The 18,782-nt window shown below is 46.1% G+C and overlaps 2 protein-coding genes across 11 annotated transcripts in view; one reads left to right on the top strand and one right to left on the bottom strand.

The window, feature by feature from the left end:
* Positions 1-3,315: 3,315 nt before the first annotated feature.
* The window catches only part of nup37 (nucleoporin 37), a 33,923-nt gene continuing 18,456 nt past the window's right edge, over positions 3,316-18,782 (top strand). For 4 of the 9 annotated variants that reach the window (XR_004787265.2, XM_035621629.2, XM_035621628.1 and 1 more), the window contains exon 1: positions 17,965-18,144. Coding sequence is in view for 1 of the 9 variants with exons in the window: in XM_047336522.1 (XP_047192478.1) it covers positions 3,381-3,629; positions 4,928-5,069 (391 nt within the window). In the remaining 8 variants the exon portion in view is untranslated. Of the gene's footprint in view, positions 3,630-4,927; positions 5,070-17,949; positions 18,145-18,782 lie in introns of those variants that run through there. The other 5 variants (XM_047336522.1, XM_035621630.1, XM_035621631.1 and 2 more) reach the window with 5 other exon arrangements.
* On the bottom strand, positions 5,277-17,760 carry LOC118293215 (PARP1 binding protein). 2 transcript variants are annotated; one of them, XM_047336520.1, is made up of 11 exons: positions 17,647-17,760; positions 17,164-17,319; positions 16,259-16,489; positions 16,038-16,145; positions 14,854-15,024; positions 14,598-14,752; positions 11,277-11,460; positions 10,951-11,132; positions 9,723-9,804; positions 6,803-6,989; positions 5,277-6,273 (listed from the first exon to the last, which is right to left on the bottom strand). In XM_047336520.1, exons 1-11 carry the CDS (start codon positions 17,743-17,745, stop codon positions 5,948-5,950), a joined length of 1,881 nt encoding a protein of 626 aa, XP_047192476.1. In that variant the 5' UTR covers positions 17,746-17,760; the 3' UTR covers positions 5,277-5,947. The 2 variants fall into 2 exon arrangements, with proteins under 2 accessions (XP_047192476.1, XP_035477511.2); XM_035621618.2 differs by lacking the exon at positions 17,647-17,760 and adding an exon at positions 17,447-17,636.

The following is an 18,782-nucleotide window of genomic DNA, read 5'->3' on the forward strand; positions in this document are numbered from 1 at the left end:
CACCCTCAATTGCAGGCAGCAAGCTTGCAAAATTCAGACTCCAAATAAATCAGAGAGAAAAATTCCGTGCAGAGCGGTCCGGGCAGTGGCGGGCAACCAAGCCAGCTAATGAGGCAATTATCAAAGTGGACACGGATGTGCACCATCGTCCAGTTTTAATTATGCTAAAACATCATGATACCTTCAAAAATTCTCCGCCTCTCCACTTGGATGTGCACATTGTGAATCACTGCCTTCGATTAGTGCAACACAAAGCTGTTTGAACGACCTCAAGACCCAGGGTGGTTTCTGGAACGAGCACAATCCTTTCCCATTGATCCGCGTGCACTCAGGATCCAGAGCATCTGAGGACACCGGTTTTGGACTCGGCCCTGAAACACAATCTCTCCACACTCTTCAACTCCTCATCTTAAGCACACAATTGTCTTTTGAATGACCTTGTGGTCTGTTTTACTACACTCAACAATTTTACTACTTATTCTACTGGTTGTTTTACAGGAAAAGTGGTTGCAAGCCTTCATCAGTCTTCGGCCATTCATTTTTTCCCCCCAAACAGGATTTCACTTTGCTGGGATCTCACTTTTGCTCCGTTCTGTCCACAATTTGCCATGCGTTGCCTCTAATCCCGGACGTTGTCAGATCCTGTGGCCGAGATCGAGCCTTGGGGGGCGATGAGTTGGCCGGGACAAATTCACGAGGAGCCCCCGTGTCGCGTTGCATTGTCACCGCGAGCCAAGGCCGGATGTGAACGGAAATAGACACAGGAGTCGAGCAAGTGCACTGTGAGCCCCGTGCCTCGATGGGAAAATTAGCAGTTAGCCGAAGGCATATGTAGAAAAAAAAAGAAAGAAGAAGTGTTAAAACCGACGGAGGAGATTCTCCCTCTTTCTCAATTTCAGTCGACAGTGGAAATTCACTGAGGCTTGATTATAGCAGGAGAGTGTTGGCTCAGCTGTGCGCTTTAAGAACCCATGATGTCAGAGCCTTATTTTCCTTGGAGAGACTCTCATCAGCTGCATTGTTCCAGGAAACCATGGTCTGTTCACTGGGCAACAAAAAAAATCCTGCCCAAAATGCCCCCCCCCCCCCCTGCAACCCCATCTCTGCTGAACGCTGCACGCTGGCCTCTGGCACAACCCTGGACACGGGGCATCATGCACGAGGCGCCGGCGCAACAAATGTAAATGTGTCCTCGGAGTCAAAGGTTCCCCCCTGTGCCGTGTCAGTGGACGTCTTTCCGTCAGTCGGTGGTGAACGTCGGCGTGTCAACACAGGACGGCCAAATAATGAGGCCCCTTCACGCGCGAAAGCCGTAGGCAGTGCGATTGAAGTGCTGCACCGCCGACTGACAGGTGATGCAAGCAGCTGACAGCCGACGGAAAGAAACGCAACGATTCCACGGCTTCTTCAAGTTCAAAAAATGTAAAGCTGGATGCAATTAGCGGCTGCATGCAAAACAAGAGCAACTGTAAATCGACGGCACAGTAGTTGAATAAACTATACCAGCACCGGTTGAAGGGTTTTGGAAACATGAAGACGTACTAATGTGCATGAGATATACCCACCGGATCACATCTGGTCCTCATAAGACTATTTGACTCTTGTCTTTTTTCGCTGATGTTCTTTTGTTAGTGAGTTATGGTAATGACTTCTTAGAAATTCCGACCAGGCTGGAAATCACAGTTACCAGATAAAGACCTTCACCATAGCTCAGGGTTCATCGAATCCTTGGGGGTGGGTGCCGAGAAGGCCGATGGAGCCCAGAAGCTTGGGATTAGGCGGACTTGCAGTAATTTGCACCGCATCCACCGTCAACATCGGCCTGCGACAAGAGGAGTGTGTGAAAAGGGGGAGGGGACATCGTCAGTAAGAGAGCGGGAGAGAGAGAGAGAGAAAGAGAGAGAGAGAGAGAGAGAGCGGGGAAGGTTGCAACAACAGAGCGCGGAGCTCACAAGTTCAGTTGTGCTTCTGCTGGAACAGCCGTGCCCCTGTGGACGAGTTCAGTCCTTCAGCAGAGACCCCCTCGCCCTCCAACAATAATACTTACAAAATAAAGGCTGACTGCTCCAAGTAAAATCACTTCAACTGAGTTCAATGGCTATTATTCATGTCCCATTCCTCCATCCCATGCACTACGGCTCCTGTAAGGTTATTAGCCGAGCAGTTTGAGCTGAGAGGAGGCCCGCGACGAGCCATATGTCAACGCGAACCGGCCTTCTTTCGCTTCTGGTTGCTTTCCGTCGCTTTATCGTCAGCTCGCGGCGATAGTCGCGGTGGCGTGGGTGGATCAGATGTTGCCAATTCTTGATCACAACCGCCGCAACTTTGTGATGCAAAGAAACAAACCGACCACGTCACCGACCACCGGCCCACCTGGACCTTGCAACCCTCCAGGATTTGGTTCCCTTGAAGGACTCTTATTGGCATTTTGTTCGGCCCCCTCCAATTATCTTCTCAGCTTTTCATCGTTCTAATGCTTTTTCTTCTAGCGATTGTTGGATTGCTCTTATCTTAAGCTGTAGCAGCTGTAGCCGCTGCTTAGAGCAAACCATATATCCCATTGCCATTTGCATTACCCAAGATGTTTAGCCCCTCGGCACGCTGACGTCAAGACTTCGCAAAGCCGCTGGTTGGTTTGAGAGACTTCGAGGCGCAGCTAGGGGGATTCTGTCACCTTTGGTCGAGACCAGGGATAAGCTGTTTCCATGCGTTTCCAGTCTCTGTGCAAAGCTAATCGGTCTCCTGGCCGGACATTCATACTTACCATCCAGACATGAGACTTGTTATCAATGACTATTCCTTTAATATGACTCATGCTCTGCTGTAAAAGCTGGTATTAGTCGCAGTTTGGAGGGTTTTTCATACGTGTTCCTGACCTTTGTCCGTGCTCCACCATGGGATTTAGTTCAGCCACTGGTGCCATTCAGGAAAGGAGGACTCACACATGCCGACTCACTGGGTCTCTGTCCTGCCACCAGCTGGGTTCATTTCAGCATGTGGATTTTGTGAGAAGAGGCACAAAAATGAATTCCCGCCCTTTCACCCCCTGTGAGTCTTCTTGACCCCTCTCGGTGACGTGGAGGGAATTACAGCCCACCACATTTCCCCCTCATTGACCATATGAATACATCACATTTCTAAGCAGACAAAATAAAGCCATTAACCTTTCTTTCATTACAAAGGAACACGAATCAACACGTTTCCTTTGAACACATCGTGACCTTAAACCCTTAAGATGGATGTACCCCTTTTTTGCGTTAAACAATTAATTATAAAATCACTGCCCCAATATATAAAGTACAGCCGAGAGCCAAGTTGCAGCAGTTGTTCGGCGAGGTTCAGATCAGTCACATCCTTGCGGACCAAATACTGTCGATACCATGATCTCGGCCTCCTCCGTCCTGTTCACTCTGGTGCTGTTCTCCGAGCTGAGCAGCCGCTTGGCGACTGTAGCCTCACCCGTGACCAAAGTAGAAGACGGCGAGATGGAGCAAGATGGCCTGGGTTCCCTGCTGGATGACGACTCCCTGTCTGAGCACGGCGTGGTTCCTCCCTTGTACAGACGAAACCTGGTGCTGGACAACAACATCAGCGATGAGGATGGGAACCCTAGAATCATCTTCGTCTCGGTAGGTGACACTCGTTCGAGAGAAATTTGACGCTGTTGGCTCGAGTGGTTGGATGGTTTATCCAATGCTGCTTTCTATTTAATACCCATTACAAAGTATTGAATAGCTGTAGTTCTAATTCATGAGAATAAAAAATGTTTACTAATGCTTTACAGACCAAGTTGTTAGCCAAAGCTTTTGAGGTAACCATATCTTAGATTTCAGACTTTACTCTAATACAATGCAAGGAGCCAGTATTTCACTGGTGGCGGTCACAGCTCTTTGACCATTGTAAAGACAATTTAGCACAGACTTTATCCAGACCTTTTTTTTTACTATTGCCACGTATTTGACCAAAACTTAACTATTGACCCTTTTCAAAAGAAATGAATGCGATAGAGAAAAAAACTGGGACAAATTACATCAGGTAAGTATGAAAATATATTTTTGTCATTTGGGTGAACCAACCCTTTAGTCTTGTTAGACTGCAGCAAATGAATTCAATTCAAAATTCACCAGCTACTGTGTGTGGATTCCTCTCAGTTAATTCATGCAAAGTTAACTGCCTGGCTATTCTCCGTTTACAGTCATTCAACTCGTATTATTCTGCCAATGACAGTCACGCATCAGAACCATTCACCGTGTGAGACTTCTCTCTATAAACAACCTCAGCGAACCAAAGTTCAACAACAACAGAGAGCACATTATCTCAGTCCTGCGCCCGAACATTTGACCCCTTTTCAATTGGCCGACGTCGCTGTTGAGTCTATATTTCATACACCATCTATGGAAATCTTTTATGACGGCGTCGGAAAATTGGAAGTACCATAAACTGAAAAAGGTCAAGTGATCACCGGCCTATAAAGCCAATACATTTATTAGAATCACAGTGGGAAGAATGATGATCTATCTGCGGTTCCGCAGATGTTTGGTTGCTATGTGTAAAGGGTTCCTCTGGAGACTACGACTCCTGTGTGAAATGAACATGGTGGTTATCTCTGTGGTAACAGGCAGCCACGGTGGAGAGAACAAAGTCACCGACCGGGGTGAACTGGGGCTGTGGAATAAAACGGGCCACTGTGATGTAGTAAAAATGGGGGGGGGCGGGGGGGAAACACATTTCTTCCATTTCGGGGTTCCTGTGGCTTGGATCAGCTGGCAAAAGATGGATCCAACACCTGTGCTGCAAGTGAAAAGATAATCTCTAAAAGCTGTTTTACAGCAACTCGACGATCCAGTGTTCAGATGGTGAAGTGTATGACGGTGTGTGTGTGGTCTTACAGCTACTCGTGTAATCACTGATCAATATTGTGTTTCAGGACATGAGGCAGAAAGGACACGGAATTCGTGGTCTGAACTCGGCCTTCACCCGCAGCCTTCCCCTGCTCACGGACCGAAAGTTGAGCCTCACTCCCGCCGGGTATAGTATGAAAATGGATCGCAGAGACGCCGACAACCACAGTAAGTGTCTGGACAAACCCTTACTTTTTTTTCTTCTTCAAATTCCTTCATGTTTAAATTGACCGACGCTCTGTATGTCTTCTGTCCTTCTCCTAGTACTGCGGTGTATGATAGGAAGAGTGTACCGACCCTGCTGGCAAACTTCCAACAACCCCTGAATGTGCCGTTAAAATCTCTGCTGTTGAACATAATGAGTGCACAAACGTGTAAAACAAAATAAAAAGTTTATTAAAATTCAGAAGCCTGCAGCATATATACAGTGTTCATGTCATTGATACAGATTGACCATACAACTAGTGATGAAATACATTTCAATCGCTAATTAGCCACGTGTCATGCTGAACCAAGGTTTACTGACCAGATAAAAGTAAAAAAAATAAAATAATTTCATAATCAATGAATCAATAAAGTCATTTATCAAACAGAAACGGCAAACATTTGCCATTTCTCAAATGCCTAGACGCAGTTAAGAATGGGATATCGTTTGGATCTGATCGGACAAAACAAGTCATTTATAAATAAGACAGCTGGAATTTTGTTATTTTCCACCGTATATGATATTTCATTGAGCTAATAAATAAAAGACTAGTTGGGCAATTTGTGAACCATGCTTCTTCACTTTCATTGTCAAGACTTAGATGAGAGACGGGACACTTTTGCGAGCAGACAATAAGGCTGTGGTTGCAGAGTTCTGTTTATCAATTCATACTCCATCATCCATAATTGAAGCTAACCAACAAATTTTTAAAATATCGTTTGACAGAATTAGGCTACACGACCTCTCATCAAACTCTTGGCAATTTGGAAAAATGAGTGCACTTCCCAAAATGTAAATCTTTGGTGGGAAACTCCTGTCATGACATGAGTGCAAATGATGATTAGACTCGGAAGAAGCTAGTGAGCTTTCCCTGTCCAGCGATCAGCTTCTTCTTACTCGCGGGGGCCCTGTTGACATTCTTAGCAGGCATTTTGACCGAGGCGCCTGTGGGCCGTTTCTTCTCCGGAGGCTGGTTCTCTGTTCCTCCATGTCGGTCGGAATCCACCTGCTTCCTCTTGTTGCCCTTGCTCGGCGCATGAACGCCAGTGTTCTTTGCCCTGCCGGGGCCTGCACCTCTGATCGGGGCATTTCCACTTCTTGGCTCGAGAGCGGCCCCCTGCTGTGCGCCACTCCGCTCCTTATTTGGACATTCAGGGGTCGGCTCGTCTGGGGAGATTGGGAAAAACAAAAGCAAGTGTGAAAACCGGGTAGAAAAAAAAAGAAAGGAAAATGGTGTGACGAAATTGCTGACGTTAGCTGCTAGTTGAAGCAGGCTCTGTGTTTATTCTGTGAAGTTGACATTTTTACATTTGCCATGTAACCTGATGGAGCAGAGCCCGAATTCCCCTGAAACAAAAGACAGGAGGGGAAATGGGCAAAAGGTCTGTGTGAGCGTGTGTGTTTTTTTTTACTACAGATGTGGGAGTGTGCAGGTTTTATAGAATGGGGAATCATTTAATGGCTAATGGTAAGTACTGGTCCCAGGGCTGGGACTGTGAAGGGTTCAAGGCTGGAGCTGAGAAGGTGTGCCTGGGCCTCCGTCCAGCTGTGTGGCGTCAGAGGAAACAGAAATATATCCCAGCTGAAAGGGAACGCTGCACAGATTGCGTTGGCACCTTCAGCTTTTTTCTCTGCATGTGTCGGAGTACAAAAAGGACACGCAGTGCTTCCAGAAAGAGAAGGTTTGCGTCTGTACCTGTGTCTCCTCCCTCCACACCAGCGCTGCACTCCTCATCCACAGTGGGCGTGGCTTTGACTTTAGGCGCTGGGTGCACACAGGTGGGAACCTGGCTGCTGCTGGGGAACTCCAGCACGCGGTTGAGCGGCTGCTCCTCATCCTTGTATGTGCATGCAAACTGGGATCGGACGACCTTGTCTTTGGCCTGGAATTAATAGGAAAAAAAGACTTCTGATCCCGCTGATATGATACGGTGACATGGTCGATGATGGGCCAAGTTTCTGGCCTAAAGCAAAACCAACAATCAAAACCACAAATTTCAAACTAACGGCTGAAAAGTCAGGAGATCAAGTTATTAAGATGAATCATCTAGGGGTCCATGAATGTTTGTACTGAATCCATCCTGTATTTGACAACACATTTCACGGTGACGTGGTTGTTGAACAGTAGCAATGACTCATTGCCGGTGGCCAAGGTTTCTGGTTTTCAAAACATACTCATTGGACTGTTGGTTTGGGTTTTGAAGCTAAATTATTGAGCTTGACGAACCAATGCGTCAGTCCATCTTTAACGCCACTTCAAACAGTAGCAACAGTCGTCTTCAATCTCATCACAATTGTATTTCTAAAACAGTAGCACCTCATTAAAAAGCCTTTCTGCACAGCCTAGTTAGTTCTAACAATTTGAATGATGCTGAAGACTACAATCCCGACCCTGGGGCACGCAGATCTACAGCTTTTCATCCACCGTTTGATCTACGCCTGCTTGGGATTATCACAATCCAAGGATTTTACCCTTCAGGCCAGTGGGCCACAGAAGGGAGGAGAAATCAGTTTGGGGGGGGGAGGCAGCTAGCAAAGCTGGGTGGGCCCGTAAAGCACAAAGGGATCAAAGCTTTTCTAAAGAACTTCTTAAAAGAGCGCCTAAGACAACAGCAACCCCTGAGGCCAAAAAAATGTATGCTGCCCTGGTTGCACGCTAATAAAGAATATCTGAAATGCCCCGGAAACAATGGGAGGGGATGGAAGAGTGAACACGGCCAAACCACGACTGACGGGCAACATCTAATCCAATTACAACAGGTGGGAGCCCAACATGGCACCGTGTGGCCAGACAGGCCTCATTCCTCCCAAGGCGGCTGTCCTGAAATCACCCCTGCACACAGCGCCTGACCAGACGCCGGAGACACCTGACCGAGACATTCCCGATAGTACATCCACAACCAGGTGCAAGCAATTCCTGTAGCTTTGGGTTTGGACATAGAAGTGAGAAGGAGTAACAGGTGCAGCCATTCCGATTATCGCCAGAGCCATCTCCCAGGAGATGAACTGCATATTCTGCGGCGTTATCTCGCAATCAAATGCGTCTTTTCGCAAATACCATTTCGGACATAAAAGGGGAGCAGCAATAAATTGGCATTAGGAGCTTTACCCAGGGTTGTTTTGTTTCTGTTTTGGATCATCTGTGGCACAGAGGGAAAATATCTGGAAACGCCCCAGAAAGCAGGAAATCGATCCGTCCATATCTGCTGTGTGCCAGTTGACGTCAGGGCATGAAGAAACCGCCGGACGAGTGTGGGATAAAGTCTTTCAGCAGACAACAGGAAACAATAACCTTTCAAGTTTCCCTTGCTAGTCGAGTTACGCGACTGATATGGCATCTTCAAAGTGAAATTGATGCAGAAAGCTTCCGCCCGCCGAGTTCAGGAAGCGGTGGGCTGCCCAGGGACCATTACGGCGCACTCAAACAGGAAAGGCGGCCAGATTGTGGGGAGCTAAAATGACATCTGCTAGCGCAATCAAATAAAAGGAGGCATTTAACAAAATGTGTTTCGCATACATGTTCAAAGGGAGTTCACACAGCGGAGCGACTTAACGTCCAATGATCGGTCCTACCTTAAAAAACCTACAGCCGGTGTTGTCGGTGTGTGACTCAGCAGTTGTGGAGTGGAAGAAAGCACAGATCCTCGGGTAGATGTTGTTACAAGTCCCGCATTCATATTTCACTCACGTAAAAATTATGGAAGCAATATCCGGAAAGTGGATTTTAAGTATCACAATGGTCTCTTTAAGGGCAATATTATAAATATTATATTATTGGACTATTTATAACTGACGGGTGAACCTATAAGGAGTAAGGTTTTTGAGGTCAATACTGATACTGGGGGAGTTTTAAAAACCCAATAACAATATATCAGCACGTCATATTTTTTGATATAAAACAGTATAAAGGATTTACAATCCTGTTACATTGTTGGTGTCATCTTAAAGTTTAGAAAGGGATAGTGGTCGATGCAACAGAACCAGACATCCTATTTTCTATACCATCTATTCCACCTCCCAAGTGACAACCCACCATGATGTCACCCGTTGGTTTGTGAATTGCCGTTTTGAAGCCCCGAGTTTTGCATTTTGATCAGCGCTATGTTGGTGTTTTTGCAACCGGACGTAGAATTTGGAGTTTGACTGAGAGCTCGTACCAATTCAATAGTCTAATGAACTAATCTAAGCATGAAAATGACACATATACAGTCAGGTCTTTAAAAATATGCCAAAGTATGAAGGTAAAAGGAAGGAAGTTCACAAGATATCGATATCGGATATACGGTGTGGTACAGTGTGCACTGTAAGCAAATGTTTCTGTTCTAACAATCATCAGCACTGGTTAATGGTCTGAATTCCCCACCAATAAGTCATTTTATGCCACGGATTCAAACAGCACGCTCAAACCCAACACTAAGAGCTAAAACACAGCTGTGCAAACGGGCCAATGGTGGAAGTCAGTTAAGATGTGAGCTTCAGCTAAAGCAAATAAATAAGAGAAATTACAGGATATAAAAGACGTTATTTTCAATGTTTGCACATCTGATTCAATTTGAAGTGAACTGATGGTTTGGATTTTGGACGCTGCGCGGTGGAGGGGGGGGGGGCCACGCTACCTTGGGTTTGAGCAGGTCCAGTCGGCTCTGGACTCGGTTCTTCAGGGGCTGTGGAGAATCTCCGCTGGACACTTCAGGAGATCTGAGGAGCGAGGCCACAAAGGAAACAAGAGGTTTATGAATTTGAAAAGCCAGAAGGTTACATGGTCAGACTAACCCTAAAACACGGTTCGCTCTTTAATGAAGCTTAACACAGTTGGAGAATCAAAACGTTAGGAGATATTCTCACTAACCTCAGACTGAGCAAAAGATTGTTTTTTTTTAAACTTCAAATTGGAAATCGGCCAGTCAATGTCGTCCACCTCCAACATAGGTTCCCCCCCCCCTCGACCACAGCCCGTGGCCGGGTTTTTAAAAAATAATGTTTTTATTTCAGACGTTTGACCAGAGAAATTGTTCCAGTGTGGTGTGGGAGGATTTTCCTCCATATGGTTTCAGTCCAGAGTTGTAGAGTCTCATGATGGTTTAATTGCTGTTTCAGGGGCTTTCCCACGCCTACCGAATCCTTATGGTAGAGAAAAGGCTCTAAACTAAATGAACGTTCTGTGGGATGATTATTTAGACGTGAAATACTATTTTAATCTTTTTTTGCTAGTGTAAAAATTCTCCTCAGTAGCAACTAAAGATTCAGTTTCATCATTAATTATTATGTTGATTTTTTTTTTCTTCAATTATTTGTTTAGCTCATAAAAAAATTCATTTTTGCTCAGTTGAAAACCAACAGGGTTTGAATTTACCATGATTTGGGAGGCTGAAACTTAGAAATATTTATCATCGTGGCTCGATAAATGGCTTAAGTTTTTACTAAATCATCCAAAAAAATCATTATTAATCAATCCACCACTTTAAGTTTATATTACATGGAAAGTCTGCAGTGGCTCTGTGAGGCTGTTATAACACATCACATTTTCGCACATTAGCAAGCTAACTCAATACTCAGCGTGAACTAAAGCTAATGATGAGGGATTTTGCAGGTTTTTGGTAATAAACCACAGTATTTGACAAATTCAAATTGTGGCCTGCTGATGGCACTAGACGGAGAGGGAAAAAAAAGCAGGGGATCACCAAAGTCAGAAGGATGCTGCTGTGACACCGGACTGTTTGGAATCAATAAAGTACATCCATCCATCCATCCATCCATCCATCCATCCATCCATCCGTCTGTCATCGGAGAACAATGAATGCACACAGTTTTGTGGCAATCCATGCACTGCATGCTGCAACACACCTGAACAACGTGAGGACACATGTTCCCTCGGCTCCACCGAGGACGGGCTGCTCCTCAGACAACAGGTCCGCCTTGTTGGCACACGGGGGGGTCAGGGCTTCCTCGTCCAGCAGCGCCACCAGCACCTTCACCGTGTCCCGACCTCCGTACGCGGTGGCGTGATTCACCTTGTAGGCTTTCGGCTGGGGAGCGAGGCGGTTACAATCAGATGGCAGATTGTGAAAGGAGGGTGAAGTAGTGCCGGCTGCACGAAGGTATGGACTTCGGTTAAGAGAGACACAGAAGCCAAAACTGTGGTAGACCGGGGAGCAGAGGTTATACATTACCCTGGCAGGGCTTATCCCCATCCCGCTTCCATTGGCAGCCAGTTGCTGGGTCTGATGTATCTGGCAGATCCTCTCGCTCAGCTCCCTCGTCGTCTCCTCGGCTGCAGCGTACAACTCGTCCCCGCTGCTGCGTCCCTTCACCAGCGCTGCCCTGATGGCGGTCACCAGCTTGGCTCCGCATACGCTGAAATTAAAGCACAGTGACAGTCACGTTAACATCTGCTGGGGCAGGGCTGCATTGTGCCGTATGTAGAGAGAGAAGGGGGGGGGGGCTGCATTTGTTTTGGAAAGGATTAGACTCTTCTGCAGTGCACACGCACTCACACACACGCGTTTTCATCTGGATGGAATTAATAGTGCTCAAAAGTTCAGCCAATATTTGCCAACATGAATAACTCTCTCCTAAAACCGAAAAGCCAGGGCCTCAGCCTGAATGTCTTCAAAAGATATACTGCGGCTTCACTTTCAATTAATTGGACACTGACTTAAAGGGCTCAGAGTAATTGTTTCTGTGTTAACATCCAGTCGAGCTTTATTTCACCGTAAGGCGCCGCTGCCAATGTTAACAGTTACGAAGCAGAAAATGCGCTCCAGATCCCTGCCCGAGTCCCTGTGGGCTCTGGGCACTGTCACCACGCTCACCGACCCACCGGCGGCAGAGAAAAACTCCAGGATTTTCTTCCTTCAAAGTTCTCTGGGGGGGATTCCCCCCCTTCGTCCGTGCTCGCACACTGTGCGCGCTGCATGTCCAAGAATCATAGCAACATATCACCCCTGTTGGTTCTCAAACAGTCAAGTAAGTGCACTAAAGCACTTTTTAGAGGAGATCGCAGCAAGGTGAAGAGGCGGTGGTCCAGCCCTCCCTCAGTATCAGAACCATTTGGGGGGGGGGAACAGATGTTCTCCGAGCGAGGCGGCCCTGAACTCGCCATGGAAGGCGTTTGCATGAGGAAGTGGAGCGCTCCTCGGAGAGAGAGTCAAGGCACTGCCTGCTGAAAGACGCACACGTTGGCCGAGTTCATCAGCGTGTCCTCAGACGCGGCGCGCTCTCATCAGGCTGCGCGGACCGAGCACCCTCAGGAGAACGGCGAGGGGCGGATCCACCACGACACAAAACGCCACAGCGTATTGTCGTGGCTCGGCCGAGGAGCGCCGCACGCCGCTGCCGGGACCTCAAAGCTCAAAGCCTCACACGAACGACCATCTAAATCATTTCTGATAACCCACTTTTGATGTGGTGCCAAATGCCCGGACACCCACAATAATCTGGAACGGCGTGGGGAATGATCTGCGGAGCTCGAAGGTTTGATGATAATTCATCAAAGTGAGCGAAACCAAAACGGGGGGAACGAAGAGTTCTTTTGGCAAAAAGACGGGCTTTGATGTAGGAAAAGATGACCAGGCTTAAGCAATCCAAATGTTATCACGAGAGGCCTGGATGGGAGTCATTACGGGGATTTCAAGGAAATAATAAACTGCGGTGGAACAGGTGGATCGCACGATCGCAGGTGTTATTTCAGTGCAAGCTATGACCTAGAGCGGCGGCAGGGCCTCCACACAGAGCCGCTAGAATCTGAAATCCACGAGCAACGAATCCGCCGAACCAGGGAGGAAGTGGAATTCAACCTTAGGTAGAGGAGAGATTCAGAGGGAGAAAAAAAACTCCACTCCATCATAAATCACAAGTTCCGCTGTATTTGACCGCAGTTGTTGCGCAAATAACTTGGCTTTTCTCGTCGCGCCGGGCCGCAGCGAATTAGACGTGGAATTTTGTACGGCTGAATTTCTAGGAACGGAGAATTCTCTGTACCAGCATGTTCGGGACCGTCGACCACAAATTAGCGATTTATCCCAAATTATAGGATGTGGCACCTACGGAAAGAACACACAGTGGTAACCACAAAGACGATTTTATTTCAATATCACTTTCTCAATTCAGAGAGCCTAAAGGATACTCGGAGGTTAAGTCTGTTCTTTTTTTTTGTCAACAGATTCGATTAAAATACCAAAGCCAACAATCAACTGATCCTGCAAACAATTTCTTGTTGCCTGTGTGTCCAGAGCCTGATATATCTAACGCCTCAGTTCATTCTGCCCAATTTGACGTTAAAATGTTGTACTCTTGACATGTTCCTTCACAACCTCGTCTATTTTTATTGCCCTGACCAACAGTTAATTGAAATTCAACCAGACTTGCTGTGGCTGTCGTCCTCTGACCACTATGTGCTGGTTAGTTGGTTGATTTTTGAAGTTTTTAAAATGCAAAACTCCTCTTTTATTTTTGATTATTTTAATCAGTAAATAATGTTTTATCACTACCATTCCAGAAGAGGTGAAATCGTTCATTGGAAAACCATTGAATCGCCGCTATAAACGACGACGACGACGACGACAACAACAACACAAAATTCTCAGTGGCTATGGCTGGACGGCCGACAGGAAGATTGCAACAGCTCTAAGTGGCTTGATGGTCTCCTGCCCTAGTACGAGGAATTGGTTCACCAAAAGGAACCCGCGCTGATGAGTTCCTAGAAATCTCCATGCCCTGTGGAGATCCAAAGTTGCCGTCTGATCCGGTCTGGACAGATTCAGGCAAATAATGACATAAATCTCCCAAAGTACCGTAGGACCCGGGCCACGACCCAACCGCCGTAGAGACGATCCAAGGTCATAGAGAAGAAAACAAATTAACTCCATCAGCCTTTCATTAATAACTGTAACTTGTGGGTGCCTTTTAAAGCCCTAAGTGTCAGTTCTGGGGATATTAATGCAGCGGGCCTCGCTCTGGAAATGAAACGAAACGAAATGTAATATATAAACGGACACAGAGCCAGGATAGTCGATCCCCTTTGTTTCCAGTCTTTATGCTAAGCTAACAGAACCGGAGCTGCTGGCTGTAGATTCGCACTCGGCAGACTTAAATCCTTTTTAACTCCTGGCGAGAGAGCAAATATGCTTATTTCCCAACATGACATACTGCTCCTGTGTTGCATTTTCACGTTTAATATCGACATGACATTAAAATATACTGTATATTGCGCAACACAGTTGTATATCGTGTTTATCACCGAATTCCTTTGAGGTTTTAACCATTCAATTCTTCTCCCGTTGTCAATAAATGTCAAGTACAACTCTGTCACTTTTGGTACTTATTTAAATCTAATTTAAAGACAATAACTGATCTGGAAATCTGTCAGGAATCTACAGTTCAGTCCTGAATGGCCTCCTAGTGGTTACGGCCGATTCTGTCACTAATGCGGAGGCCATTTCCTCAAAAGCAGCAGCAGTGGAAGTCTGGATTATGCTGTGTTGGTTGTGTACCTTGGGTCAGGAGTCTCCCCCAGGATTTCCTCCAGGTTGTCCAGAAACTGGACATAGTCAGACAGGCCTTTGACGTGCTTCCGCAGCGGGTCGGACTCAGCTGGAGCGTAGCCCTTCCCTCCGAGCTGGATGGCCCTCACGAAAGAGGTCACGGCCTGCAAAAAGAGAGAGCACTGAATTCAATTTCTGAAGTCATCGTTACGGGTCGTGCTAATTCCTGAAGCGCGAGCACATGCGGAGTGTGGACGTGTCTTACCAAGAAGAGAGAGGTGTTGGCGTTCTGCGCAGCGTGCTTGATGTCGGTAAACGCCTGGCGTCCGAGCGCGCGGCCGGGGACGTCGAGGGTGAGCGCCAGGGCCATGTCGTTCTTGGTGTTCACAAGCAAATTCAGATAGGAGCAGAAAACCCTCCGCACTGCCATTTTCACCTATTGATGATACAGAAATTATCAAAGTTATAGAATTTTTTCGGGGGAATAATGCGCTTATTCAGTTTCTTGCTTAGATGGGAAAATGTATACCATTCATCCGCCAGTCAAATGTGTTCATTTTATTGAACAACTTGATTACTTGGGAACTAAAATTACAATTTGCTGGTTGAATTTTTGAGCAGTTGCGAGAAGATAATTGTTGCTTTTACACCTCGGTTTTTGGTATGGATTTAAAAACCCGAGACATAACGTGATATTCAGTGAGCTTTGGAGGCGCTTCGGACAGAGCCAGACGCCCCCGCCCCCCCTCCTCTCCCCAGTGTCTGAAGCGGAGCTAAGCTAACCAGCTGCTGGCTGTAGCCTGATATTAAAAACGGACAGACGGGAGTGTGGTTTCGACTTTCTCCTGTATCTCTCCACCGGAGAGAGCGAAACGAACGCATTCGTCAAAGTGTCAAAAGTATTCCCTTTGATGAAACTTTTGGCCGGCGCGGGTTGTGTTTATCAACTACCAAAAGGGACAGTAGCTTTATTGCCTGAGTGAAAACCACTAAAACGGCAGCTGACAGCCTGTATTACACTCCAAAAAGAATTGCATCACCCTGCGACTGGTGGTGCAGCAGCAGCAAGCCTCCACTAAAAACTCATAAATTTGCAAGTGACAGAAGAGTGGAGGAGAGAGAGAGCGTGTTGCAGGAGCACTTGTCCGGCCCCCACATTGTGTTGTTTTAAACATCTGCTTGGTAATTGAATTCACATTGCACTCCTAAATCTGAGTGATGTGATATAGAGTTCCTGTCAATAAGGGCAGGATGGATTCCAGACAGAAATTGAGTATGCTGAGGAAAAGTAAATGCGTGGAATATTGCCAGCGGGAGAAAGAAAAAGCTTTTTTATATTACGAAACACACTTTTGTACGAGGGGAGAGGGTAAAGTGGAAATATGGGTTTTTCTTTTGGGAGTATGTAGCTTTTATTAATGCATGAAAGCAGGACTGGACCTACTGTACCTGTGGGCTGCAGCAGGGCCTGCCTTTACTAGATGGCGTTGACGGGACTGAGGAGTCCGGCAACTCCGAGACCTCCACGTTTCCGGATAGGAACTGAAACAGCTGGGTCTTGGCAAAAGAATAAAAAAATATATATTAGAGAGATAAATGAGTTACTTAGTTGCCAATCTGATCGTCCGCAGTCGACAACATCAGTCTGATTTCTACCAGCTCCTGCTCACCGGGCTCACAGGCTCCTCCAAGTCCGCCAGCGTCAGCTGTTTGTACATGCGCAGGATGTCGACCAGGTCCACGGTGTTGGAGCGCTTCAGAAACGACTCGTACGCCTCCAGGATGAGATCATAGTTCTCCAAGCGTGCAAAGTCGGGGGGCGGCAGGTGAAGTTTGCTCAGCAGTAAGTGTTTCCAGGCCATCAGGACATCGCTCAGAGGCACTTTGAACTCTCCGGCGCGCTGTCACAAGGAACAGAGAGAAAACAGTTAGAGCAGCAGTCATAATTACCGATGGCCTGGAACCAATCAGTTCCAAAAGCAGAAAAAGACAAGACCCTCTCTCCCCGCAGTACAAATATGGGTCACGGGCGGTCTCGGACGGAAACCAGCGCTAATGTCATCAGTTATGGACCTGATGACAGGCAGCCTGATGGTTCAACTGAACCACGCCATGATGACGACGTGAACTGGGGTCGTTACTACGCCTCGCATTTCGGGCCACCAGATGACTTGCACAGCAAGAGCGCTGCTGAAGCTGCTGCTGTAGATCCAAATGTTTCAGAGCTTTATTTCCTTCTTTTATTTACTGAAAAGCATTTTGACTTTTACATTTATTCGCCAGCTTACATCCTTTTGTGTAAAGGACAAGGGCCGACTGCACGGTGTAAACTAACCCCCAAGAAGACATATAGGATTATCTAGATAGATAGATAAATGCTTTATTCATCCCAAGGTGGGAAATTCTATTAGTTGGATTTGTGTTTTTTATAGTTTGTGGTGTTTGACATTGTTGGCTTGTGTAGTTCAAATATTTCTATCATTCTGTGAGTTTGTGTTTTTGCCACCAAGTATTTTTTCTTGAAAGTTCTTTTGAATAGAGGGGTGGTTTGAATAAACGGGAGATCGTCGTTTACCTGTTTATTCACTTCTGCCATGGCCAGCTGCAGCACCATCAGCATGCCATCGGCTCCGTGCACGGTGGTCCTCTCCGACTGCAGGACCCTGTGGCACTCCCTCCTGAAGGTCTTCACCATCAGCTTCAGACGGTCTCCCAAAGCCCCCATTGCTCCCTAATGACACACAGAAGGAAACAGATTTGTCAAAATGTGTTAAAACTTGTTTTTACTAGACTTAAATAAAAGAATAGACATGTGTGAAACCACTTTTTGAACTGGACCACTTAAATCAGGTCTTTACCTCAGAGGACAGATTGTAACCAATCAAGTGTAACTTTGAGGGAACAAAATAAAAGAGGATGGACGTTGGAGGAAACTCCACACTACTCGACAACCTTTCTTTTTGTCCGCTCCTGCTACATGCACACCCAAATAACTGACAGTTTGATAAACACACGACCATGATAAACCATAAAACAGTGTTAAATCAAGTGCGCAAACCTCAGATTTTATCCTCGACGTCCGCGACAAAACAAGCTGCTGACAATTTTTAAATTGTCCGTGACGTTTCCTGCCTCCCGGCCAATCAGCTCGCGGCATACAACAACAGCCTCTGTCCGATTCTAAATATTCATGCTCAACGTTATTTTTTTCGCAGGTTTTGCGGTGAAATACTTTGAGGTGTTTATTGTTACTTATCAAGCGTTGGAGATCAATTGTTTATCTGTATACTGCGGCGCCATTTAATTATTATTTTTTTTTCCACACTTACGTTGGTCCAAATCTCCCCCTTTCATTTCTATGCAATGGTACGTCCCGTGACGTAGGCGGAAGTAGGTTGAAAACATCCCGAAGGCGCGCACCGTTTGATTGAAGGCAACTATTGGAACTACGGTGGTAAAGTTGAAAATACAGTCCTGAATTATGCACAACGGTGTATATTAATCATCAAGAGGTTAATATTAAGTCTTCAGTCGGCGCGTTAAGTGGCGAATTTAGGTAAAAAAAACACACGTTGTTTGGTTCCTTTGCTAGCTTGTTGTGTACTCGTGCCTGAGCCAGTCACGTTTTTTTTTAGCCGGTTGTCAGGGGAGACACTTCTTCACCGCGAGGTGACAGTTAAACGTCGCTTTTTCTTAACTAACACTTCCTAGTTCATGAGAAAATACTTAAAATACTCGAGTGGTGAGTTTGATGGTAAACGTGGCACGGCCAAGAATTTGTCCTTGTGGGAATATCAGTCCGCTCTGTGTAGCTAAATTGGCTGAAGTGCAGTTCAATATATATGTTTATATGTAAATGCATAACTGCTACATGTGTTTGATGGATGCCCAATTGAAGGGTGACCGACATAGTTTAGGGAGAATATACCACAAACCTGTCCTAACACCTATGTTTGCCTATGTGGAATAGAATAGTGTAAAACAAGTATATATTTGTACGAGGTTTGGCCTGGCGCTTCTCTGACGAGTCTAGTGTTATAGATGAGCTCTTAAAAGCTTCAGATATTACAGTTATTACAGTATTATGCCACATTTAAGAAAATATTAACACCAGTCCTCGAGCTATAAGATTGTTATTGTTTATTAATGGTAACTGATTGTACTGCTGCACTATTTCCATTGTTAATATTTCAT

Source organism: Scophthalmus maximus, chromosome 12 (assembly GCF_022379125.1).
Source record: "Scophthalmus maximus strain ysfricsl-2021 chromosome 12, ASM2237912v1, whole genome shotgun sequence".
NCBI lineage: Eukaryota > Metazoa > Chordata > Actinopteri > Pleuronectiformes > Scophthalmidae > Scophthalmus > Scophthalmus maximus.

Coding starts and splice junctions, on each gene's coding strand:
- LOC118293215 (XM_035621618.2), bottom strand. CDS start 17,608: ATGGTCGTGTGTTTATCAAACTGTCAGTTATTTGGGTGTGCATGTAGC. Junction 11,133..11,276: donor TGGGGATAAGCCCTGCCAGG/GTAATGTATAAC, acceptor CTCGCTCCCCAG/CCGAAAGCCTACAAGGTGAA. Junction 6,990..9,722: donor TGGACCTGCTCAAACCCAAG/GTAGCGTGGCCC, acceptor TATTAATTCCAG/GCCAAAGACAAGGTCGTCCG.